This window comes from Culicoides brevitarsis, chromosome 1 (genome assembly GCF_036172545.1).
Source record: "Culicoides brevitarsis isolate CSIRO-B50_1 chromosome 1, AGI_CSIRO_Cbre_v1, whole genome shotgun sequence".
NCBI classification, from domain to species: Eukaryota; Metazoa; Arthropoda; class Insecta; order Diptera; family Ceratopogonidae; genus Culicoides; species Culicoides brevitarsis.
In genome coordinates, this window is record NC_087085.1 from 9,490,044 (window position 1) to 9,516,300 (window position 26,257).

At 27.2% G+C, this 26,257-nt stretch overlaps 4 protein-coding genes across 4 annotated transcripts; 3 read left to right on the forward strand and 1 right to left on the reverse strand.

The window, feature by feature from the left end:
• The first annotated feature begins 3,181 nt into the window (after window positions 1–3,181).
• Window positions 3,182–7,189, forward strand: LOC134837231 (venom dipeptidyl peptidase 4-like). Its single transcript, XM_063852600.1, has 6 exons — window positions 3,182–3,412; window positions 3,591–3,881; window positions 4,806–6,433; window positions 6,495–6,655; window positions 6,721–6,926; window positions 6,989–7,189. Exons 1-6 carry the CDS (start codon window positions 3,182–3,184, stop codon window positions 7,079–7,081), a joined length of 2,610 nt encoding a protein of 869 aa, XP_063708670.1. The 3' UTR covers window positions 7,082–7,189.
• A 16-nt stretch (window positions 7,190–7,205) lies between these two features.
• Window positions 7,206–8,337, reverse strand: LOC134838513 (ubiquitin-like-conjugating enzyme ATG3). The gene is made up of 2 exons (XM_063854057.1): window positions 8,171–8,337; window positions 7,206–8,107 (listed from the first exon to the last, which is right to left on the reverse strand). Exons 1-2 carry the CDS (start codon window positions 8,240–8,242, stop codon window positions 7,211–7,213), a joined length of 969 nt encoding a protein of 322 aa, XP_063710127.1. The 5' UTR covers window positions 8,243–8,337; the 3' UTR covers window positions 7,206–7,210.
• A 2,184-nt stretch (window positions 8,338–10,521) lies between these two features.
• Window positions 10,522–17,391, forward strand: LOC134828529 (transcription activator GAGA). The gene is made up of 4 exons (XM_063841511.1): window positions 10,522–10,713; window positions 14,724–15,002; window positions 15,806–16,609; window positions 16,949–17,391. The coding sequence occupies exons 1-4, from the start codon at window positions 10,522–10,524 to the stop codon at window positions 17,084–17,086; spliced, it is 1,413 nt and encodes a 470-aa protein (XP_063697581.1). The 3' UTR covers window positions 17,087–17,391.
• A 2,995-nt stretch (window positions 17,392–20,386) lies between these two features.
• LOC134828190 (putative mitochondrial transporter UCP3) lies at window positions 20,387–25,624 on the forward strand. The gene is made up of 4 exons (XM_063841195.1): window positions 20,387–20,673; window positions 22,619–22,784; window positions 24,462–25,243; window positions 25,303–25,624. Exons 2-4 carry the CDS (start codon window positions 22,656–22,658, stop codon window positions 25,403–25,405), a joined length of 1,014 nt encoding a protein of 337 aa, XP_063697265.1. The 5' UTR covers window positions 20,387–20,673; window positions 22,619–22,655; the 3' UTR covers window positions 25,406–25,624.
• The last annotated feature ends 633 nt before the right edge of the window (window positions 25,625–26,257 follow it).

The window sequence follows — 26,257 nt, forward strand, 5'->3', positions numbered from 1 at the left end:
GAGACATCATTGCCATATTATTCATCAACATTTGCGGAGGATGGTTAAATTCGCGCATTGGGAAGTAATTGGCATGATGATTAATCGGTTGTTGCATCATCGGTTGCATCGGCATGCGATTTTGGAAGTGATTCGGAGCCATTTCTTGTTTCGAGTAGAAATGAGGAGGCTCCAAAAAGGGTTTCGGCATCGCTGGCATCGGATTCATCATCATCGTTGGCGGGGGAGTTGCTGGCGACGACGGAATTTTACGTTTTTCAACCATTTCCAAGATCATCGGAATGCCTTGCATGAAAACTTGGTCCTTCATGATGGTCTTTTTGGGCATCATTGGAGGCGGTGCGAGTGTTTCTGCCGGTTTTTCCATGATTTTTGGCAGAATTTTCTCGATTTGAGGCATCAGCGTCTCAATTATCTTGGATTGGCGTTGAAGTTCGAACATATTTCGTGCAGGTTTATCGAATTGGAAATAAATCATGTTCTCGTTCGCGGGCAAAATTGTTGCATTTGCCCATGTTGTGACAGCTAACAACAATATTAACAACTTCATCTTTTAAAAAATCCTCAAAAATATGTTTAACACGAAAAAACTTTAATCCAACTGACTCTTCAAAGGAATATTCGTGTGCCTTTTATACTTTTTCACGCAAAAAAACAAGAAGATTCTTAATCAATTCAATATGCAACTAATGTTTCAGGTTCAAACTCGTTTTTTTGCTACTGCTCAGCCAATAGAGTTCAATAAAAATTCAGAATTTGCCGAAAAAAAATTTTTTGTGACGCCAAATGACGCTGCGATAAACTTGAAATTAAAATTAAGTCGAAAGGATAGAAGAACACGCGAAGAAGAGGAAGAGAAATAAAAATATAAACAACATTAGAACGCCGGCGATCATCTTCTGGAAAGGTCAAAGATGTTATAAAACTAATTTTTGCGTTTTTAGGAAAAAAATGGGGAATTTTCTATCACGTGATGGAGCAAAATCTAAGCGTTAATGAAGAAAACAAACTTTTTTTTATGTGAAAGGCTCTTAAAAACGTAAATAAAATTAGATTTTTTTTTATTTTTAAACCAGTTTTCGATAAGCAAGTTCTGTTCTCTATTTATCATTTTTTTATAAGTTTGACTTTTGTGGTTTCCTGATTGAAAGTCATGTATGAATCCATAAAATTCAAAGGCTTTTTTAAAAAATCTGCTGTAAAGGTAATAAAAATTCATTAGTCGTGAAAAATAAATAAAAGATAAGAAGTAAAAAATTAAATTGACCAGACGTTTCCTCCAGAATGAACTTTGGCAGTTAAAACTGGATTAAATATGAGATCAAATTTTTTGCGTTTGTGCCTTGCACCGAAAATGTAAAAATAGAATTAATACGATAATTCTTCTAACTTATGCAAATATCTTATTTGATGATATTTGAAGAGCGTTTTCGTTAAAATATTAAGAAAATGCTACTCGTTGGTCGATTTAATTTTTTCAAATTTTTTTTTTCGCATAAAAATAAAATTTTGTACCTAATTTTATTTTTTAAAAATTTTCTCTGCAATAAATTTTTAATTTAGTAGAATCGTTTTACAAAAATTATTAAATATTTGTTTATTTAAAATAAAAATTTAATTAAATAAAAAAAAATAATAAATTTAATATAAAAAAAAATTTAGAAAAAAAATTATAAATTGTAAATAAATTTAATATTTTTTATTATTTCATTCGAATTTTTGAAGATGATTTCCATTCATATTTTCTCAATTTTCAAACAAATAAAAATTTTCACGATTATTTCTCATGCTGAATAAAAATCGTGATAAATATTGCAAGTCAATTTTTGAGCAATTTTAAGCTTGAAACTGAATAAAAAGTCATTCTGAAGATGATTTGAATTCATATTTTAATTTCAATTGTTTTTTAAAAAATTAAATTTTTAATTGTTTTAAAAAAATATTTTATTTGATTTTTGAAATAAAGCAAAGAAAATCAAACTTAAAATAATAAAATTTTATTTAAAAAAAAAATTTGTTTAAAATTAAAACTATTTTTTAAAATTTTTAGTCTATTCTCAATGTGAAATATTTTATTCTTTAAAATTAAGAAAAAAATTTATAAAAATACACTTTAATTTTATTTCTCCTCTAATACTTTAAATAAAAAATCTACGGTCAAATAACATATAAAAAAGCAACAAAAACAAGTTTTTTTTTCCTCAAATCCAGTTCAAAATGTATAACAAGTGATTGTTTTGACAATAAACTTGTGAATTTCATGACTCATTTTAAGTCTTGAAAAAAACATAAAAATTTATATTAAAAAAATTAAAATTAAAATATTAATTTAAAAAAATTAATTGACAAAATTTTAAAAAAAATATTAAAAAATTAATTAATTTTTAATTTTAATTGCAACAATTATTATTTTTTTGTTAATTCGAAAATGTGTGTTTTAAATTTAATTATTTAATTAATTTTAATTAATTTTTATTAATTTAATTAATTTTAACAAAATTTATTTATTTAATTTTTTTTAATAATAATTTTTATTAAATTTTAATTAAAATAAAAAATTACAAAATTGCACCATTCCACTCCACAGAAACAAGCAACAACAAATTTATTCTTTATTTACTGAGAGCAAACTCCTGCTGCTGTCTCGTACTCGCAAGTAAACACAATTAAACAACAACAAAAATTTACTACAGCAAACAATGCACGTTATTCCATTCACAAATGAATTTCCATATTTACCTATATTTTATTATAATTTTTTTGTGTAAATATCTCTGTATTGGTACACAAAAGTTACTTTGCAGAGGCAGTACGAGTGAGTATTTTAACAACAATGAGCTCAGTTGTTGAGACATTCGACCGACATTCAGTTGAAATTTTTCTCGTTCGATGTTCAATTAATTAATGTGCCTTCAAGAAATTATTTTACGACTAAAATTTAAAAAAAATTCTAAAAAAATATAAAAATAAAATTTTTAAGAGACATTTTAAAGCAAAAAATTGAAAAAAAAAAATCAAAACAAATTTTTAAAAGTGAAAGCCTTTGAATACAATACTCACAAAAATTTTTCGTGTATTTGTGTTCATTCATTGTTTTGGTTTACTTTCTACGAAATTCACGTACAACCAAAAAAAAAAAAAATTTTAACAATGTTAGTGTTAAGTTAAGTCAAAAAAAAAAATGTCGTATCAAGTGTTAGCCCAAATCGACGAGGATTACCCTCAGATGTCGGTTGAAATTGACCAGAAGGAAGAGGAAATTGAGTATATTTACGACGATTCGAGCGATGATGAACGAGTCAACAGAGACGGGCGCGGAATTACGTACGAAAGTGATTCGAGTGTCGATATTCTGGAGAAAACTACAAACAGCACTGTGATAGTAGACAATTACGAAAATTATTTTAAAGAGGTGAGAGGAGAGAGATGAGACTTTTTCCGTACGTCGCGCGGCGCGTGCAAAAAGAATCAGAACATCTGAACCACTTGTTGCTGCTTTTGTTTGTCCAAGAGACATTCTCAACAATTCTCACATTGGCTCGCACTCGAAGAGTAAATTTCGTTTCTCTATTTGTTTTTTTTTTTTGCAGAGTAGGAGTTGTAAAAACGACTGTAAAGACACCCAACCAGTACAAAAGTGCGCCTTTGTCGGAGTTATCAGTGTACTTGCCTTTTTAGTCATAGTTTTTAGTGTGAAGCAGCTGAGATCGTCTTCGTCGTCGTTAACAGCATCGACAGTATCAGATGAAGTGAATTACGTGAGAAATGGAGATAAGAAGCCGGCAATTACGTTGGAGGAAGTATTGAGAGGAGATACTTTTGCTCATGGATTTAATGGGACATGGGAGGGAAATGACAGAATTATTTATCGGGATCGGCATGTAAGTTTTTTTTTAAATTTTAATTTAATTTATTGAGGAATTAAAAATAATAAAGTTATTTTCGATTTTCTATTCAAATTTGGATTTTTGAGTAGATTTTTTGAAAATTCTCAGTTTTAATGAAAATTCAAATGTAAGAAAAATTTTTAAATTTTGGCACATTTTTGGGCAAAATATTTTTAAAAATATTAAAATTTGTCGTTAACATCATTTTATTCAAATAATTTAAGAAAAGTTTTAAATTTTGTAAAAAAAAAATAATTCTCTATTAAAAATTATTAAAAATTTAAAATAAAAAAAAATTTTTTATTAAAATTTTTATTACATTTTTTTTTTATTTTTTAAAAAATATTTTAATTAAAATTAAATTAATTTATTATTAAAAAAAAAATAATAATAATTTCTTAAAAAAATAATTAATTTAAAATTAAAAAAAAAATTTATTAAAAAAAAAATTTTTCGTTTACAATTTTTTTCAAATTTTTTTTCAAATAATTTTTTAAATTTTTTAAAAAAAGTAATAATTTATTAATTTAATTAATTTCAATCTTAAATAAATTTTTTTTTTAGGTTTTTGATGAATTTTTAAAAAAAATTAAATTCGAATTATAATTTAATTAAAAAAAAATAATTATTTTTTAATAATTTTTAAGGAAAAATTTAAAAATTTCGAGTAAAATTTAATTTTTTAATTTTAGAGTAAAATATCAAAAAAAAAAATTCATTAAAAAAATTAATTAATTATAAAATTAAATTAAATATATTTAAATTTAATATTAACTTTAAAAAAATTAATAAAAAAATTTATTGAAATCCGATATTTTTAAGAGCTTAAAAAAACTACAAAATCGAAATTTTTAATAATTTTACGTACCTTAGATAAATATTTGCTCTCAAAAAAATTATTTTTTTTTATAATTTCAGGCAAACGTCCTTTTATACAACATCCAGAGCAAAAAAACAACCATTCTCGTTCCACGTGATCGTTCCCCCTTAAACGAAGGAGTCCATTTCAGCCTTTCTCACGACGGAAAATACCTCCTCATCGCTCGTAACATCAAAAAACGCTTCCGTCGCAGTTACAGCGCCATCTATGACGTTCTCAACCTCGAAACGAATCTCGTTCAACCACTTCTCATCAACAACATTCAACATTCTCTCCTCTTAGCGAAATGGAGTCCTACTTCAAACGCCATTCTCATCAATTACAACTACGATTTATACTACAAAACATCTCCTGATGCTCCTGAAACGAGAATTACCTTCGATGGCTCGCCCGATATCTTCAACGCCATCTCTGATTGGGTTTATGAAGAAGAGGTTTTGTTATCGAGCGAGGCTGTGTGGTTCAATCCAAATGGAAAATTCATTTCTTTCGTAAAATTCAACGAAAGTATGGTTCCTTCAGTGGATCTTCCGATTTATGGTCATCCTGAAGACGATATGGAACATCAGTATCCGACAAGAAGGTACATTCATTATCCGAAAGCTGGCGTGGAAAATCCTCGAGCAACTTTAATTTTGGTGAATTTAGAAAATCCCCAACAAAAGACTGAAATCGCAGTTCCCGAAGAACTTGCAAAAGAAAATATTTTGGCGACAGTTGCTTGGGCTTCAAATGAAATTCTCATCAGCATTTGGATGAATCGGATACAAAATGTTGGAATTATCAGAAAATGTGACGTTACGAGTAATGAATGTTTAGATATTGCCAAACTCACGAACGACAAAGGATGGTTGGATCTCTTTTCGCCGCCATTATTCAACAAAAATGGAACAGAATTAGTTTTAATTGCTTCCCAGCTCGGATTTCGGCATTTAACGTTAATTTCAACTGTCATGAACAAACAAGTAGCTTTAACTCATGGTCATTTCGTCGTCACAAAAATCCTAAAATGGCACGGAAATTCAAATTTTATCTTTTACACAGCGAATATGGAGACAAGTACGGAATCTCAACACATTTTCGCCATCAAAGCTGAACCTGGAAGTCATCCCCAATGTCTCACTTGTTCACTCACATCTGATTTTAACTTCAAACTTCAACAATATTTCGATGCTGAATTCAACGAAGATGGTTCTCTGATGATTCTTTCGTTCAAAGGTCCTCATTTACCTCGCGATTATTTATTTTCATGGACTTTGAATGACACAACAGGTTTAATTAAACTTCAAAAAGTCAAAAATTGGCAGGAAAATTCACATTTGGAGCCAATTTTGTTGGAAAAATCAATCCCATCAACTGAATTTCACGAAATTCCGATCACAGGAGAGAACTTTACAGCAAAAGTTATGCTACAAGTCCCTCATGACATCGATCGATCGGGAAAATTGAAGTATCCGATGTTAGTTGATGTCTATGGAGGACCAAATTACGCTTCAGTGACGAAAAAATTCAATCTTGATTGGGGAAGTTATTTGGTGAGCAATTTATCGATCATTTATGCGAGAATTGATGGACGAGGATCCGGTTTAAGAGGCGATGAAATACTTCAAAGGGTTTATAAGAAGCTTGGAACGGTTGAAGTTGAGGATCAAATTCATACTGCAAGGTAAGATTTCAAAAAAAAAAATTTAAATATTTTTTTTGACATTTTTCATTAAAATCCATAGAAAACTCGCCCAAAAACTCCCATATATCGATAAAAATCGCATCGGAATTTGGGGATGGAGTTACGGAGGTTACGTATCTGCAATGGCTTTAACCAAAGACGATCAAGGTATTTTTAAATGTGCTGCAAGTGTTGCTCCAGTTACTGATTGGATGTTTTACGGTAAGAAATTTTAACGTTTTTTGTATTTTTCTGTTGAAATTTCATTAAAATTTGATTTTTTTTAGATTCGATATATACTGAACGCTATATGGACCTTCCTGAAAACAATTTGAAAGGATATCTCAATGCTCGACTCAGCACCAAAATTGACGGCTTCAAAGGAAAAGATTATCTGATGATCCATGGGACGTTAGATGATAATGTTCATTTACAACAATCGATGGCTCTTGTACGAAAATTGGAAAAAAGTAACATTCGATTCAAGCAAATGGTAAAAAAAAAATTTTTTTTCATAATTTTTAAGGATTTTCATGATTTTTTAATTTTTTTTAGAGTTATCCTGATGAAGATCACAGTTTGGCAGGCGTTCGACCCCATTTATACCAAACTTTAACGGATTTTTTCTCAAAATGTTTCAAAACGTGATTTCACGAGATATATATTTTTTATTTTCACAATTTTTAGGCGCGATAGTTGCTTTTCACCATTAAAAAGAAGAAGCAAAGCATTTTTTTATGGATAATAATATCGAATTATGTCACTTTTGTCATTTTCTTACATTTCAAAGTTCTGTGTGAAGTCGTACTCGATGGTTGGGATGACTGTGGATACGAATTTTAGGAAGATGATGAGATAAAAGTGCACGCCCAGCTCTTTGCCCGCCTCTTCCATGGTTGAAATAATTTTTTTCATGATGTCGGCGTGTTTGCACGGATGCACCGAAGCCATTGGTCCTCCCGGAAGATGAGGATGCGTTTCCATGGTAACTGTTTTCTTGGCATGATCTTGACTAACATCTTCGTACATTTGATCGACACTGAGTTTTTTGCGATTTTCATCGTAGCCAACGACCCAAAGTCGCGGCGTTTGGTAATATTTGTCATAGGTGATGTGAAGATCATACGTTCTCGTACGCAAAATAGAGTCTTGTTCCGTCTCGGGCGTTTTACTGGCTTTACTACTTTCCGGTTGTTGCGGCACAACTACCGCACTCGGATCAACTTCGTCAATTAAGCCGCTGTCAATGTAATCTTCCATGTCAAGAGCTTCTTCGTCATCATCTTCGTTCGCAGCGGAAGTTGTTGCAGCGTCATTACTCGATGTTCCCTGGATTTCGTCAATTTTACTGCTGTCCAGCGTCATTTCGTACACTTTTTCCTCGACTTCGTTCACTTGCGCCTCATCGTCGTTATATGTCTCAACCCATTCGCCCATGCCATCAGCATCGCCCTCGACGAGCTTCTCCTCGCCATTGTACTCCATTTGTTTGCAACGACGGTAACACGGGACATTTCGCGTTATCAAGAATTGCTTATCTTTGGGTAAGTATGACTTTATCTTTGACTCGTCTCCGCTGCACCAAGACCACGTTGGGCATGTATGGACAAGATGATCGCCTGCAGCGACAAATTCTTCCGGCGTTAGAACTCCTGTTTCGCGAAATTTTGATTCCTGAAAGGGTTCGTGTGAAATTCATTGCAATGCGACGAGACAAAGGAAGAAGAGAAATCTTACCGATAAAACTGGAGTCAAATACTCGGCAACGCCAAGCCCGACACTCTTAATATTATTGATGACGCCTTGCATCGTAAATGCCTTTGATTGAAATGTCTCGAGAGGAGTTGAAGTGAGCGAAAAGTGCACGGAATTTGTCTTCTTAATTTGGAGACTTTATCAGAAGAACAACAATAACAAAAATACTGAAACTTGACGTTTTGCAAGATTTGATGTGAGCGCTTTTTGTTTCAAATTTTTATAAAAAAATCTCATTTAAATTTTCATTTGGGCTATAATTTATCATTTTTATTCATTTTTCAACTCAAAATTGCCAAAAAATTAAAACTGAAAAAAAATTTTTTCTTTGACATAGTTTTGATTTGAAAACTAAGTCAGGAGCAAAACTAAATCAAAAACTGTGTCAAAGCAATTTTTGTCAAATCTTGCTCCAAATGGATAAAAATTTATCAGAAGGTCTCTAATTTATTATTTTTAATCATTTTACAACTCAAAGCTGCTTTCAATAAATTCTTTAATATTACAAAATACAAAAATCTAAGGTAAGTATGCAAATTTATGATATTTAAATAATTTTATTTGAAAAATTATATTTAGATTTATTTTCATTTTTTAGATCATAAAATAATTTTCGAAAAAAATTGAAAGTTCAAAAACAAAGTGCGATAACATAAAAGATACTTAACACAATGAAACAAAATAATATCTAATGAATTGACAAAATATGAAACGTGAGCCTTTAAAGTAAATGGTATGGAATTGTCAAATCGTTTGAAAGAAATTTTATCTTTGGCAATTAAATGAAATATCAAAATGTTATTTAATATAAAGAGCACTCAACAAAATTCAATATTTCAAAACTAGCAAAACTAAATCAAAAAGAAAAAGGTAGTCAAACCAAAAAATTTTAACAATTTTAATCATTATTTTTATCATTTTGGGAAACATAAAATACCCATGTTACTTCTGTATGTGGGATAGCCTCCGGTATTATGAGAAGGACTACTCTATTAAATTCTTTTCTTATGATTGTTAAAAGAAGCATCATGGAATGTGTAGAAAATACAAAAGGAATATACTCAATTGAAAAAACTTCTAAAACGATTTTAAGAAAGTCGAGTCATAATTCATATCATTCAAAATATACTTAATAAATTAGTCGAATCTTCATAAAAAAAAGAAACATCTATACTTTTAATGCAGAAGAAAGTTAGTTATTATAAAAAGTATAATTTCGTATGTCATGTGAATAATGTAAAAGAACACAAAAAAAATCAATTAAAATATTAATCGTTCATTTAATTTTTTTTTTAATTTTAGTTTATTTTAATCATAAAATAATAAATGATCAAATTAAATATATTCAATTAGAGTAACAGACAGACGCCAAAGACTCCTCATCAGAGCATTTTAACAAAAGAACATCTTAAAAACTCAAATTAAATGCGCATTGGGTTTTCACACTGAATTACCAAATGGGTTTCCCTTACGTCGCCTTAAGTCACGACTTAACACTATCTCACAGCGCTTTGCGTATGTGCACTGAGCAATTGTAGTGAAAAAAAACTGTTCGATATAGACGTTCTGGTGAATAAAAACGCGTTGAAAAATAATTTGACGGCGTCCTTCCCGCAAATAAATTCAAATTTCACGTAAATTTTCGCGCGTCAAGCAGTGCTTTACAAGAATTTCCTGAAAATCTCCGAAACTTTCTCGGATTTTTGAGGGAATTTTGAGTGAGAAAATAGTCTCTGGCAATCGAAAAATCGAGTGAGTGAGCGTACCTCTGTATCTACGCACAGACGACGTAGATAGTTACCTACACACACACCCAATACAACGCTATATGACAATTGCGATAGGAGAAAAAGAGTATTATACACGTCGACACGAACAACGAGCGAACTGAAATTTAGTGAAATTCTCGATGTTCGTCTCAATTTCTAGATTTCATTCATATGCTACGGTGTAAAAAAAGAGTCTCAGAAGAAGATATAATAAAAAATTAGTAGTGTGTGCTCAATTTTGTACAAAAAACTCCAGAGTAGCTACTCTTTGCTGGATCCGTAGTGCACTGTTGCAAAACAATAACAAGCACAAAATCAAAGGGATTTTTCAGCTTTTTCGACACATTTTCCTGCAAAATAACGCAAATGGAACAAAAATTAAGGCGTTGTTTCAAGTGAAAAAAGTTTATATATAGACACAAGTGTTGTGTTGTGTGTGTAAGCAGGCACATATACACTTCTTTAATAATAAAAAAAAAATAAATTTTTTCGTATAGAGACTCGTTTATTATATAAAAGTAAAGAAAAAAAAATAAATTTCTGGCGATTTTTTCGGAAGCCGAAATGTCAGCGCTGCACAGCAGTATTTACTCCCTAACATGGGGCGATTACGGCACCTCGCTCGTCTCCGCCGTACAATTGCTACGAGTGCACGGTGACCTCGTCGACGTTACATTAGCAGCTGGAGGACGCAGTTTTCCAGCACACAAAATTGTGTTGTGCGCCGCTTCACCATTTTTATTGGATTTGCTGAAGGTACGTAATGGAAACCAATTTTTTAGCCAATAACCGAAAAAAAAAAATCGACTTTCTTATTAAATATCGTCAAAAATACCCCAAAAAACTGCCACATGCATACAATTTTCTTGTTTTTTTTTTCGATGAATTTCGATTCGTGTACGTGAAAAATTTGACTAATACCAAGACAGCGCGACACTACAACGTCGTTATTATTATCAATTCGGCCATGATTAAAATTTTATTAGCTCGAAGTTATGTAATGCTCCTGAGCTGATTCTTCCAAAAAACGCAAGAAACCGGACAGAATATCAACAGGAGGGCACAGATGTAAATAAACAGAGATTGACGCGAAAAATACTCACGCGAATGAGACAACGGAGACTTTGAGCGTAAGAATTCAACTCTGCGCTCGTGAATGGAAAAATGATAAAGTACCTTCAATTTTGTGTTCAATTTGGGTTCTCTTTTCCGTTTTCATTCAACTACAAAAAAAAAATACAATCTCTGATATAAATTTATATATTGCACGACGACGACGTTAAATCTCTGTTGTTGTTGTTTCTCGCACAAAACACGTGCGCGCCGTAGAAGAGGTAAAGCAGATGATGATAAAAATATTTCTCTTTTGAACTTCTCGCTGTTCTCTAGCCAGCTAGCTACATTTACTCGCAACTCACTCTTTTGTGCGACGACGTTCTGAGCCACATTTATCCAAAACACAAAACTCGTAAATGAGACAGATGCATGCATATGTACAATCTCACTCGAGTTTTGTTGTATTTTTAGAGAAGTGAAGTGAAGTTGAGCAATATGTTATCAGTTATATGCTTATTGGTGTTGGAGAGCAATTGATTAGCGCCGGTTTCGTAATTTTTTATTTTCTTCAAGTGTATCAAGGTGATTTTGATAATCATGGAAATTTAGAGCAAATCTTTTGACACGAAGAAAAATTTTTACGAGACGAACGAGAAAATTACACGACGGGAGAATCTATTTTTATCCATAGCGTTGTTAATTTTTCAAACAAAAATTTCGAAAAATTATTTTTTTTGTACAAGACAAAAAAATTTAATTTTTCGAAATTTTTTAGTTTGAAAAATTAATTTCGTCGCTCACTGGAGAAACTCTTATCATCTCCCTTTTCATGCTCCGGATCGTACATGGGATTCTCTATTTTTCATCATTATGTTTTTTGCTTCTCTTCCATCCGCATCTCCTTCTCTGGCTACAAAATTTATCTTCCCTCTTCTTCGTCGTCGCTCGCAACAACATACCATCACACTCGATCTCCTCTTTTTTCATGCCATTCCTCTTCGGCAACCAGCATATTCTCAAAATTTATGTTGAAACGAGTCCCTTTTTCGACACACACACTCACACACTCTTGCATTATTGCTTCACATGTCTCTTCGTTTTTTCCATAAAATTCTATGAACTCAAAGTTTTATGTTCTCGCTATCATGGCAACCCATATAAAGTAAGCGCGTTACCGAAGAGACAACGAGCATGAGCAAAGCGCGCTGTACGACGAGTTTCAGCTCTGAATATAATGAAATGTGTTTATTTATAAAAATATCCCCCTCTTTACTCTTGTTTCTCTGTTTTTTGTCGATTTGTCGTTCGTTCGTTCGTTTACTGCAGTCGTCGTCGTCAGTCGATTTGTGTGTGAGCGTTGTTGTTGTTGTATTTATTATTTTGTTTTGCTTGGCAAATGGAAAGACGTTTTTTTTGCTTTTGAAAGATTGAATTGCTCAGATATGTAGGTTGGTGCAAGATTTTTTAGCGCGATTTTTTGAGGGAGAGGAAGGATTTTTTTTTTGTCTGATTAGAATTTTGAATAATTTTACTTTTGAAGATTTTAATCGAAATTTTTTATTTTTTTAAATTTGAAATAATTCAAAAACAGAAAATTTTAAAATGAAAATTAATTTTAAAAATTTTTTAATTATTTTAATTCAAAAAAAAAAAATTAATTAAAAGTTAAAAATAATAAAAGTTAAAAATTTTTTATGATCTTGAAATATTTTTTTTAAATAAAAAATTTAAATTAAATTAATTTTTTTTTTCTAAAAAAAAAATCTAATGATTCTGAAAACCTAAAATTTTTACCGCATTTCGAAGAAAAAATGCGGTATGAAACTCGTATTTTATATTTTTAATTTATTTATATTTTTAGTTTTTTTTTTAATTAATTGAAAAATTTTCTATAAAAAAAAAATTACATGTTTTGTTCAAAATTCAATTTTTTTTGTAATAATATTCTAAATTCTTATTTTTTATTTAAGAAATTTTTTCATAAATTTTAAAAGAAATTTTATTTATTTTTTCTTTAAATTTTTTTAAATTAATCTAAAAATTCAAATTAAATTTAAATAAATTTAAAATAAAATAAATTAAAATATTTTTAAATTTGGCTCAAAAATATTGATTTTTAAATAAATTTTTAATATTTTACTAAATTTAATTTTTTTTATATTTTATTTTTTTTAAATAATTTTAAAAAAATCTTCTATAAAAAAATATTTTGTTCAAAATTTCAATTTTTTAGTAATAATTTTTTAAATTTATTAGATTTTAGAAAATAGAAATTTATTGAATTTTGTCAAAAAATTTTATAAGTAATTTTATTTATTTTTTCTTTAATTCTTGTACTAAATATGAACACTATTATGTGAATTGGTCTAAAAATTCAAATTAAATTTTAAACAAAATAAATTAAAATATTTTAAAAAGTTGGCTCAAAAAAATTTTTGTTTAAAGATTTTTGATAAAAATTAATTTATTATTTTTTTAAAATATTTTAATTTTCTTACTTAATTTATTTTTTTTGTTTATTTATTTAATTTTAAAGAATTCTTCTAGAAGTAAGAAATTTTTTATTTCAAATTCTGAAAATTTTGAAAAAAATTTAAGAAGTTAAATTTTTTAGACAAAATTCAATTTAAAAAAAAAAATTATTTTAAAAATTTTTAATTTTTTTTTTTTGTTCAAAATCAAATAAATTTCTATAAAAATCGATTAAAATCAACTTTCATCGTCTCAAATTTCTAAAATATTTGCACCTGTTTCTTCCTCACTTTCGGTCTAATTAATGTCTCACTTCGGTATTTTGGCACGTAGCTCGGCTCCGTTAACTTTCAAAAAACTTGGCACGCCCTATATAAACTTTGAACACGCTCGTCTATTAATAATAAATGTCTGAACGAAGCACACACTGCTTGGCTGGCATATTAAGTGCCTCTCTACACATATTTAAATATTGTTTGAAGTGTCTGAAAATTATACACAAATTATTCAGTTTACGACCCGACATTCACTTTTTTTTTGCTTCAAAGTTTTTTTTTTGTACGATCGGAGCGACAGTCGAGGAATGAATGATCGAACGAAGGATAAAATTTAATGAAATTTGGAGAGATGGTCCTGAGCAAAATCTCAACCTTACTCAACTTTAATTGTTGTTTTTCCGTCCGAAAGATTTTTACGGAGTGGAATTTTGCGAGTAAGAGTGAGAAAATAGCTCTTTTTGTGTGTCGTGCGCGAGTTACGTGCAGCCAAATAACAACTTTCAAGAACATATGATTGTCGTCGTCGTGATGGAATTGAGTACATGAGAACGTACGCAAAAAAGGGAGCAAATTTGAGGTGTTCACATTTCATCTCATTATTGCTCTGTTTTGGTTTTTCCTTCGTACTTGCGGCGAAATGAGTAAATTCGATATCTGTCTTGTTTTAAATTCTGAGACAAACTATTGTTGCTCACGTTTCTGGTGTGAGAGTGGCTCGTTCGCAATGCAAGAGGATGAAGCCCAGTTCTCTCGTACTTTCGCTTGCTCGTGAGTAGGAGATACTCCCGCCGCTTTTATAGTTTTTTTTTTCGTGTATATTTCATCCAGCTGTTCAATTCTCATTCATTCATGAAATAAAAAAAGAGGGATTTCTCGCATTATTTATTCTCTGACGTCATCTGATGGAATCTCCTCCGAGTTCATTCAACTGATAAAATTTTTCTCTTTTTTTTTTTGCAGAATACGCCATGCAAGCATCCAGTTGTCATGTTGGCTGGCGTGAATGCCAACGATTTGGAGGCATTGTTGGAGTTTGTTTATCGCGGCGAAGTGAGTGTTGATCATTCGCAGTTGCCGTCGTTGTTGCAAGCAGCGCATTGCTTGAACATTCAAGGTTTGGCTCCGCAGGCACCGCAAAAAGATGACAATACGTACACGACAACGTCGATTCAGTTGCATCCGATTGTTCAACCGCATCAGATGAAGACTGTTGTTGACATTGGAGGACAACATTATACTGTAAGAATTAAAAATTTTTATTAAAAGTTGTTTTAAAATTTATTTTAATTTTTTTTTCTTGAGAAAAATCGTTAAAAAAAGAAAAAAATTAATTTAAAAAAAATTATTTTTTCAAAAAAAAAAAATTTTTTTGAAAATTTTTATTTATTTTTTTTTTTAAAAAATTTAAAAAAATAAATTATTTTTAATTTTTAAAAAAATTAATTTTTTAAAATTTTTTTAATAAATAAATTTAAATTTAATTAAAAAATTATTTTTTAAAAAATTTTTTATTTTATTTTTTTTTTTTCCTTAATTATTTTTAAAAATTTTCATAATTTTTTCAATTTAAAAAATTAAAAAGAAAATAATTAAATAAATTTAAATGACATAAAAGTTAATTAATTTTATTAACTTAACTTAATTAATTTTATTTAAAACTTATTTTTAAAGAAAATTAATTTATTATTTTTTTTAAAAAATTATTTAATTTTTTTTTTTATAATTTTTAAATAATTAGTAAAAAAAAAATTGGAAAGTAAATTAGAATTTTATTAATTTTATTTTAAATTTAGAAATTTTTTTTTTATTTTAATATTTTATTTTTAAAATTTAATTTAATTTTTTTTTATTCAAAATTATATAAAACTAAGTTTTTAAAAATTATGTTTTTAAAATAATTAATTTTAATTAAAATCACTGAAAATAATTAAAATAAATTTTTATTTTTTAAAAATTATTTTATTTAAAAATTAATTATTTTAACTAAAATTATATTTTTAATTTGCAAATTTTAATCAAATATTTAATATTTTTTTCCATAGACTGACGACCAATTAATCACCGTTCAAGCCGCCCCAACCCAAACGATCCAAGCTGAAGTAATTGAAGACATTGCCCATCTCCCGGAAGTCGCTACCAAGGATGAAATCAGTCAATATTTACCGCAACGCAAACGCAAACCACGCGCCAAAAAACAAGAACCTGTCGCAAAATTGGCTAAACTCGATGACGGCACTGTAACAATGACAACTGGCAACACCGTAACGGTCCAAACAACCTCGGCATCTGCTTCGGAAAACGGAATTCCCATCACGACAATCAAGACGGAAAAAGTTGATGCATCAGCAACGCCCACGACAACTCCCGGCGGCACGCAACAACCTTCAGGCACTCCCGGAAAATTGGAAACTTCGACAACGAGCACAACGAGCGGAACTCCAAGCGGCAAAACCAAGTCAAAAAGTCAATCGGAACAACCAGCAACGTGTCCCATTTGTTCGGCAATTATTCGGCAATCGCGTAATTTGAGACGTCATTTGGAATTGCGACACTTTAAGAAGCAAGGCACGAAGAAGAGCAAGAAGGCACAAGCAGCTGCAGCCGCCGCCGCAGCAGCAGCAGCACAAATTAAGCAGGAGGTAATGGAAACTGGCGAAGCATCGACATCGGGACAAGGACAAACTATCGTTACGGTAACGGGAAATCAACTTGCTGATGGAACTGTTGTCACGAGCCAACCGCAACAAGTTGTGATGAGCGAAAATGCCGATGGAACAACTTCTCTCTCGATTGCGCACGTACAAACACTTTCAGGACAAACTCTTTCGCTGGCTAACTTGAATCAGGTAAAATTTTTCATTTCTAAAAATAATTTAAAAAAAAAATTAAATTAAAAATTAATTAAAAAAATTAATTAATTAATAATTTAAAAAATTAATTTTAAAATTTAAAAAAAAAATAAAATTAATTAATTTTATTTTTAATTTAATTTAATTTAATTTAAATTTAAAATTAATTTAATTTTGTAAATTAATTTAATTAAAAATTAATTTTTTAAAAATTAATTAATTAAAATAATAATTAATTTTTTAAATTAAAATTTAATTTAATTTTATTAAAAATTAATTAAAATTTAATAATTAATTAAATTAAATTTAATAAAAATTATTATTAAAAATTTTCAGGCAACATTAATCCGCACGGAAGATGGACTCGAATCTGGCATGATCACAACTCACGATGGAAGCAACCAACGCCAAACGGAACTCTTGCGCTACGGCAACACCATTTACACGATAGAAGAAAGGCAACCAGACTCATAGAACATGGTTTTCCTTAGATTGAATCAATAAAGCGATTCAATCTGCGGAAAAGGAAAACCAATTGTCAAAATTTTCGAAACTAAACACAAATTTACATGAAAAAACGTTTTCATGATCATGACTCTGAACAATATATTCATAAAATATAATATATTAAATGAACGAAATGAAAGAGAAAAAAATAGTTTTAGGTTAAAAAAAAGAAAATTTATATAAAAATAGAGAAAAATTATTAATTTAAAAAAATTATTGAACAAAAATCGTGCTTTATTTTTCTTTAACATCCATTTTATTTTTTGTTATGAATTTTTTTCTAAATAGTACCTTTTTTATTGTAGAAAATATAAAAGTAGAAGATTTCAGGTTTCAAGAAACCCAAAAAATAATTAGAAATATTATTATGTAGAAAAATAAATAAGTCTCTCACATTTAAAATGTTTGAAGTGTGTGTCTCTGTTTATCCGTTTATATATTGTAAATGTAATTTGTAGGAAATCGTTAAGATTTTGCATGAATTAAGCTATGAACAAAATTTAAATTATTATTTTATGAAAGAAATTTCGTCTAAATGAGCTGTAAAGCATCAAGGAAGGCAAAAATGCATTTTTAAGTAATTAATTTTTACAAATTAAGGGTAAATTTATTCAACAAGTAATTTTTTAAATTTTTTTTTAAAATTTTTTTTTTTTTTTAATTTTTTTTTTTTATAAAAACGAATGAAAAAACTTATTTTTAAGGATTTTGACTTAAAATTAATTTAAATTCCTTAAAAATGACGAATATTTATTAAATTTTATTATGTTTATTATTTTAATTTTTTCCTCTAAAGAGATCATTTTAATTTTTGACATTAATTTTTGTAAAAAAAATAATTAAAATTATCTTGAAAATTCAAATGATCTAAATTTTTAATTTTATTTTATTAAATTTTTATTTGTTTCTTTTAATTTTTCGAATATGTGCCTTTTTTCTTTAAAATATTTTAATTATAAAAAATGTTAAAATATTATTAATTATTGTTTTTGTTATTTTTTAGGTTTTAACTTCTTTCTAAATAATTTTAAATTTTGTTCATAATTTAATTCAATTTTATTCATAAAAAATATACCTTTTACTTATCCCCTTTATCTCTCTGATTATCAAATAAAATATAAAAAAATTACCTGTAAAATAAATAAAAAAATATTTTAGTATAAAATTTATCTAAAATTCAAATCTTACTCTCCTAAAAAAATAAAAATAAAATAAAGCTCTAAAATAAATTTGAGACATGAATGTAATTCATAGCTAAATATAGTTGAGAAAGTCCTGATGTCAAACATTGACAATTTATTGCATTAAAAAAATACAATTTTAGTAGCACGTTAGATTTTAAGATATATTTGTGTTGTAAATTAACGTAAATTACTCGTAACTTCATAAAAATACGAAAAAAATGCAGGAAAGGTAGTCATTTTGTAACAAATATTAGATTAAAATACGGGAATCGAACTGACTGACGTTTACCAATCATTTTGACATTTTTCAAACAATTTTAATTCAAAATTCAACAAAAATGTTCAAAAACCTTTGACGTTCACGAAAAAATTAAATTGCATGATAGCTTATTCGGTAGAGCATTTCATCAAATAGTGAAAAGAAGTGAGTTCGATCCTCACTCATGTAATTTTTATTTTAAATGAACGACAATGACGATGACATTTTCATATATTTTCATTAGAAATTAGAGAAAAAATCGTAAATTGGGCACAGAACGTACTAAAAATGTAATTCATAAAAATTTGTTGCCTTACCAATTTCTAACACAATTAGTCCTGTAAAAAGAGTAAATAAATAAAGTAGAGGAAATAGTACTGTAAGAATGACTGGTATCGAATGCTTTTGTTTTCCTAACGTTTATCTAATAAAAGTCACTTTTATTACTCGTAAGCATATAAAAATAGTTCTCATTTAAATAAAAAATTAAATATTTGTGGAAAAGTAAAGAAATAAAAATAAATAAATTAGGAGATAAAAATTGTCGTGCAAAAAAATTAAATAAATAAATTAATTCAATAAGATTTACAATTGTAAAAAAAAAATTAAATAAAAATAAAAAGAGAAAATATAATTTTTATAAAAGAAATAAAATATGCTAAACACATCAAAATATATAAAATAGTAAAAATAAAATAGAATCAAATCAAGTCTCAAACAATCCTTGTGTTATCAAATTAAACAAAGAAATAAAAAAATAATATAAAGAAAATAAATAAATAAACCTACCAATTTTAAGTGTTTTTAAATGTAAAAAAAATATTGTGCAGTAAAATAAATGATACAAACATAAAAGATGTCTTTGTTTTAATATTTTAAAATATTCAAATATTTTTATTTGATTTTTTTAAAAATTTTCAGGTAAGTTTTAACACAACTTAGAAATGTGAGAATTTTCATTAAAAATATATATTTTAAAAATTTCATGATTTTATGTATTCTATTTTTTTTTTCAAGAAATATTGAATTTTATAAGTACCTAAATTAATTATTAATTATTAAAATTGGAATTAATTATTAATTTTATTTAAATTTTTATACCTAATTTTATTTTAAATTAATATTTTTTTATGAAAAGTTATAAAAAAAACCTTTATGATTTTAATTAAATTTTATCCCTTATGATTTATTGGAATATTACCAAATATTTCTTATTGGAACATTTCAGATTATAAATTTTTCCAATTGTCGAAAAATTTAATGGATGGCTCGATAAATAAATGGAATTCCCAGATGCAAAAATTTTAAAATTTCTAAACTTCTGTAACTTTCCATAAAATGTCGATGTTTGGGTACAATATCTGCCATATGGGCACAAAAAATAATATCTTTTAAAATTGATTAATAAATTTTTTTAAAATTGGTAAGTAAATTTTTAAAATGTCAACATAGATAAAATATTTAAATTAAATTAATTAAAATTAAATTTAATTAATCAAATAATTGAAATTATTTTTTTATTATAAACATTTTTTTAATTTAATTATTTTTATTTTTTTTTTAATAAAAAAAATTAATGAAACAAACACAAATCTCATATTTATTATCAAATAATTCACAAGTACTTTATTCCGAACCCTTATTCAAAAAGCTTTTTTTTCGCTACACAAACGTCTTTTGATTATCTCAAATACGATTTTTTATGCATTTTACACGAACGCTTCTCTGTACGCAAGAGATACGACAATATTCACGCAAACCAAAACACCGGGGGTATAAATTCTGTATCAGCTAACTGTTTAGCTCACTTAAGTTTACAAGCTTGATCAGAGTAGAACTCTATAAAAAAAATTAATTGTTTTTATGTGAATTTTTGTGTTTAAAAATTGAAAATAAAATTTAAAAAAAAAATAATAAAAAAATTGTAAAAAATAATTATATAACAAAAAAATATTTTTTTATCAACTTTTATTTTATAAAAAAAAATTAAAAAATAAAAAAATTATTGGATAGTGACAAAAATAATAAATAAATAAACGAATTAAAAAAAAATTAAATGAGGTTCTCCTCATTTTAATTAATCCATCAAAACTTTTACCTAATTTGACAAGGTAAGTTTTAAAGAAATAATTATCTAATAAATTCTAAAACATGTGCCCGATAATGGTTCTTGACCTACGCCAACAACAATATCGTACGTTAATACGTCGCATATCATGCAAATTGTCCAAAGACCGATTTTTTTTTTGTTTTTTTTTTCAAGTTCACGATTGTGTTGATGATTGGTGCAAAGTTTCATTTAAAAAAATCAAAAATTTTTTCTTATCAGTATTTTTGCGAGTGATCACAGAAAAAAAATAAAAAATCGGGTCATAAGTGTTTGTGCAGAAGAAATCATATAAAAATGTTGACCCCCATAAATACAAAGAAATATTTTGTTTCTCATGGAGATAGCAAAATTTTTTAATGACACATTAATATCGGACGACATTTTTCTGTTACCAAGTTAAATTTTTGTTTATTTTTGATCAAAAAAAGGACGCTAAATGATTTGATAAATAAAAAAATTTATTGAATCATGTCGTGTGATAAAAATAAATCGTATCTCGTCAATATTTTGATCGAATAATTACTTTTGTGATGAAAAGGTGTTAAAATTTCTGTCAATATTTGCGATAATTGACGTCGTTAGTTACAATTATTTGCTAAAATTATTTTTTTTATTGAGAAAAAATTATTTTTTTTAATCAAAAATTTTTTTAGAGGCTCGTGTTGCTTGTCATCCAATAAAAATTGATAAAAATTAGTGAATTAATTATTTTTGCTTGATAAAAATAAAAACTTCTAATCAAGTAAACTGTGCAAGGTCAGTCAATAAACCATATGTTTATGATATTTTTCGCTAATATTTTATTTATTGCCCATTCACACTAAATTAAAAAAGTTGTTGAACCTCGTGCGACATAAAATTCGGTTGTAAACAATTTTTTTCTCCCTTTTTAAATCACAAACAAGAACTTTGGAACACGCAAAAGAAACGAAAAAGAGCAAAAAATTAAGTAACAATCAAAACAAACTTTGTAAAAAATATTGCGTCGAAATTTTTTCATGTCTCAACGATACAAAATGATTCCATGACGTAATAAAAAAAGTAAGTTTCGGCGAAAACAACAAAAAATTATCATATCAATTGAAAAAGAAATGGACATTGAGCGAATTCAAGGGTACATTGGACAGTTCATAAAAATTAATTTTAATCAACTTCACATTTAAGGATTCATTTGATTAGCATAACAGACAAACAAACAAACAAATGAAATATTTTTTTTTCTTATCGAATAATTTTTGTGACATTTTTTTCATTTACAACTTTAGAGATAAAAATTTATTACAAAAAAAAATTAATAAAATTTAATTGATCAAAATTTGGGATTAGATTAAAGACGAAAAATTTAAAAAAAATCGTTAGGATGTGAAAACAAAAATTTTTTTCGGTTATCACTCGTTTATTGCTGCTTTTATGAGCAATAATATTAATTTTTTGAGATAAGTTCAAAAGAAAAAAAAATTGGATGATCAACCACACCTCCAAAAAAATAATTGAGCAAAATGTGATCTTTTGACTTTTATTATAAAATAAAAAAATAAATTCGCATCAGGTGCAATTTTTACCGGTGTTCTCAAGAGCTGATAAGATTTTTTTTTTAAATTTTTATTTGATAATTTTAAATTTTTTTTTCTTATATTTTTTTATAGAATTTAAATAATTTTTTAAAAAATACCTACAATAATTTAAAAATTTAATTTAAATAATTTTCTTTAATTTTTTTCTTAATATTTTTAATAATTTTTATAATTCAAATAAATAATTTTTTTAAATATTTTTTAAAATTTTTTAAAAAATAATGTTTTGATATTTTTAATTTTTTATATTTTTTATTTTTTACAAATATTTTTTTATGTTTTAATTTTTTTTTTTGATATTAAAAATTTTAAATATGTTTTTTTTTATTTTTTTTTAAAATTATTTTTTAATTTTTTTTTATTTTTTTTCAGATATTTTTTATAACTTGACTTTGAAAATTTCAACAAAATGAAACAACCCAAAGGAAATACCAACTACGAAGCATCCTTCCCTGTGCAACTTTTGACTGCTGGAACCAGTGCCTGCTTCGCTGATCTTCTCACATTTCCTCTCGACACAGCCAAAGTCCGTTTGCAGGTCAGTTTAATCTAAAATTATTATTAATCGACCTATTTGTAAATAAATTAAATTTAATAATAAAACGAAGCAAATGCGAATAATCAAAGTAAATAAAGTGGAGACGCCCCTCGAATTACAAAATAAACTTACGACGCTTATCACTGCACTTTACAAACCGTAAAGAGTATACATAAATCAATGAACTAAATATTTGAATTGAAGTCTACTACTCGTTTTGTGTAGTTTTTTGGACTTTGATCAATTTACGTAGTTCTGTATTTATTGTGTGACACCTTTTAGTCACTTAAGTATACGATGTGAATGAATTTACCGAGAGTTAACGCCGGCGTGCGAGTAAAAAAAAACTTGTTAATTAAACATAATCTATTACAAATACCTGAAAATGTTGAATGGAACATTACCCAAGGTTCCGTTTTGACTGCTATGGATGGTACAAAGTTCGAGTTAGGGACAGAAAAGATGCGTATTAGTAAGAAATTTCCAGAAAATTAATTTTTTATGAGATTCAACTTCATCTATTCAAAAAAAAAAAATAATAATAATTAATTTAAAAAATTTAGTTAAAAAAATAAATTCAGTTAATTCAAATTTCATTAACAATTAGAAATTATTTTTTAATAAGAATTTTTAAAATTGTTAAAATAAACTTTTTTTTAACAAAAAAAAAAAAAAAATATTTTAAATTTTTTTAATAATATTTTTGAATTAAAATTTGAAAATAATTACATTTATTGACATTTATTAAAATTTTAAATTTTTACAAAAATTTGATTTAAAAAATATAATTAAAAATTAATTAAAAAAAATTAAAAATTATAATTTTTATAAAAATTCGTAAAATTATTAAAATTAACTGTTTTTTTAACAAAAAAAAAATTAATATTTAAAATTTTGTTAATAATATTTTTAATTTAATATTTTAAAATAATTGAAATTTATAAAAATAGGTAAAAAAAAATTAAATAAAAAAATAATTAAAATTAAAATATTTAAAATTATTAAAAAATTTTTTTATATTATTTTTTTGTTAATAAGAAATATAAACTTTTGAAAAAAATTTCCACATTAATTCAACAAAAATCAAATAAAACATAATTAAATATAACATAAAATAGCTAAAAAAAATTTAATAAAACCAATAAAATAATAATTTCTGAAAAAAAAATAAATAAATATGTAATAAAAAGTAAGAAAAAATAATTAGCTTGAAAATTAGAATTTAAATAAAAAATTTCTATTTTATAAAAAAAAAATTAAAAGTTACATAAGTCGAATTTTGACCCATATTTGATAAATATATTTATTTATTTCACTTAAAATTCAATTTCTGCTAAAATTTGAATTTTTGAATATTTTCTATGAAATTTACAAATCATTTTCTCACATCAGCCATCGAATTGCTGATCAACTTCCTTCCTGTAATGACAATTTTTTATTTTCACAGAACTTGTAAATAAATTATTTCCTCATAAATGTGTATCAGCTAAACAGGGAGGTCGGTTATCTACCTTTAAGACACTTCAAAGTTTATACAGTCAGATAAGTGTGTAATAATTACCGCACAACGATCTATGCATATTTTTCTCGCTTGATAAGCTCAAACTTTGTATTCGCACATTGCGTCGCAAAAAAGTACAAAATTCAATTTTTATTAATTTCTTTTTTCTTTCACAGGTTCAAGGCGAAGGCGCGGTTCGAGTCCCAATCACAGCAAATGCCGCAACTTTCGGTACAGCCGTTCCTCCGCTTTCGCGTACCGTCGTGACAGCCCATGCCGTCGATATGGCGCCCAAATATCACGGTCTCATCGGTACTGTGAGCACAATTGTGCGTCAAGAGGGATATCGTGCCTTATTTAACGGACTTTCTGCCGGCTTGCAACGTCAAATGTGCTTCGCGTCGATCCGTTTGGGCTGTTATGATGGCGTCAAGTCGTTCTACGGCAGCATTTTGCGCGAACGCGAAGACGGCATGCAAATTGTGACGCGAATTTTTGCTGGATTAACAACGGGAGGCATGGCTGTGGTGTGCGGACAACCTTTTGACATTGTAAAAGTTCGCATGCAGGCGCAAAATAAGTCAAATCCGCTGATAAAACCCAAGTACACGAGCACTTTTATGGCGTATCGCATGATTGGGCGCGAAGAAGGCATCGTCAAGGGCTTGTGGAAAGGCGCTGTTCCCAATATTGGAAGAAATGCTGTCGTAAATGTTGCGGAAATTGTGTGTTATGATGTCGTCAAGGACTTGCTGATGTACTATGCGCACATGAAAGACAACCTTCCGTGTCATTTTACAGCAGCTACTATCGCGGGATTCTTCACAACGGTTTGTGCATCGCCAATTGACGTCGTCAAGACACGTTATATGAACAGCAAACCGAACCAATACTCCGGAGCGATTGATTGTGCGATGCGAATGGCGGCAAATGAGGGAGCTCAAGCATTCTATAAAGGGTAAATTTTGATTTTTTGTTAATTTTTTCAAAAATTTTGATTTTTTTTTTAATTTTTAGCTTTGTACCATCCTTCTGTCGCATCGTTTCGTGGAATATTTGCATGTGGATCACATACGAACAAGCAAAGAAGCTCATTTTTACCAAAGTTGATCGAGAATGAACTGAACTCGTCAAATTTTAACCTGTGTGTCATGTTATCAGTGTCCTAATGTCTTAGAATTAGTTATTTGTTAAGAAAATTTATCAAATTTATTTATTAATCGAGTCCCGAAGAGGCCTTCAGATACGCTTTTAGCCGAGACTTTACTCAAATGTTGATAGTTTGCAGGCAATTAGACTAGAATTTTTATATTAATTATACATTTTTAATAAAATAATGATAAAAAAATATATTTTTTTTATTTTTTGGCGTAAGAAAATATTTTTTAAATTTGAGTCGTACAAAATTAATTTTATTTAAAAAGATTTAAAAATTTTTATTTATTTTTCAATTTTTTAAAATTTTTCTTTACTAATTTAATTTTATTAAAAAAAAACTAAAAAAATCTTAATTATTTTTTTCTAACTAAAAAATTAATTTTTAATTTAATTTAATAATTTAATTAAATTAAATAATTTAATTCATTTTAAAATTAATTTAATTATTTTTTTTAATTAAATAAAAGTAATGATAAATTTTCTTAAATTTTGAGTTAAAAATTACTTAAAAATCGTACAATAAAATTTATTGTAAACTCCCTTTAAGCCTTTTTACATTACATAAATTTTATTTTACGATTTTTAATTTATTTTTTAATTCAAAATTGAAAAAAAATTTTTATATTTTTTTTAATTTTTTGAAAAAATTATTATTTTTTTTTATTTTAGTTTTTTTTTTATATTTTATACTAATATTACATATCAAAGAGAAATTAATTAAAATTGTGAAAAAATAAAAAAAAATTAATTAAAAAAAATAATTTAATTTAAAAATAATTAATTTAATTTTTTAATTAATAATTAAAAGTAAAAT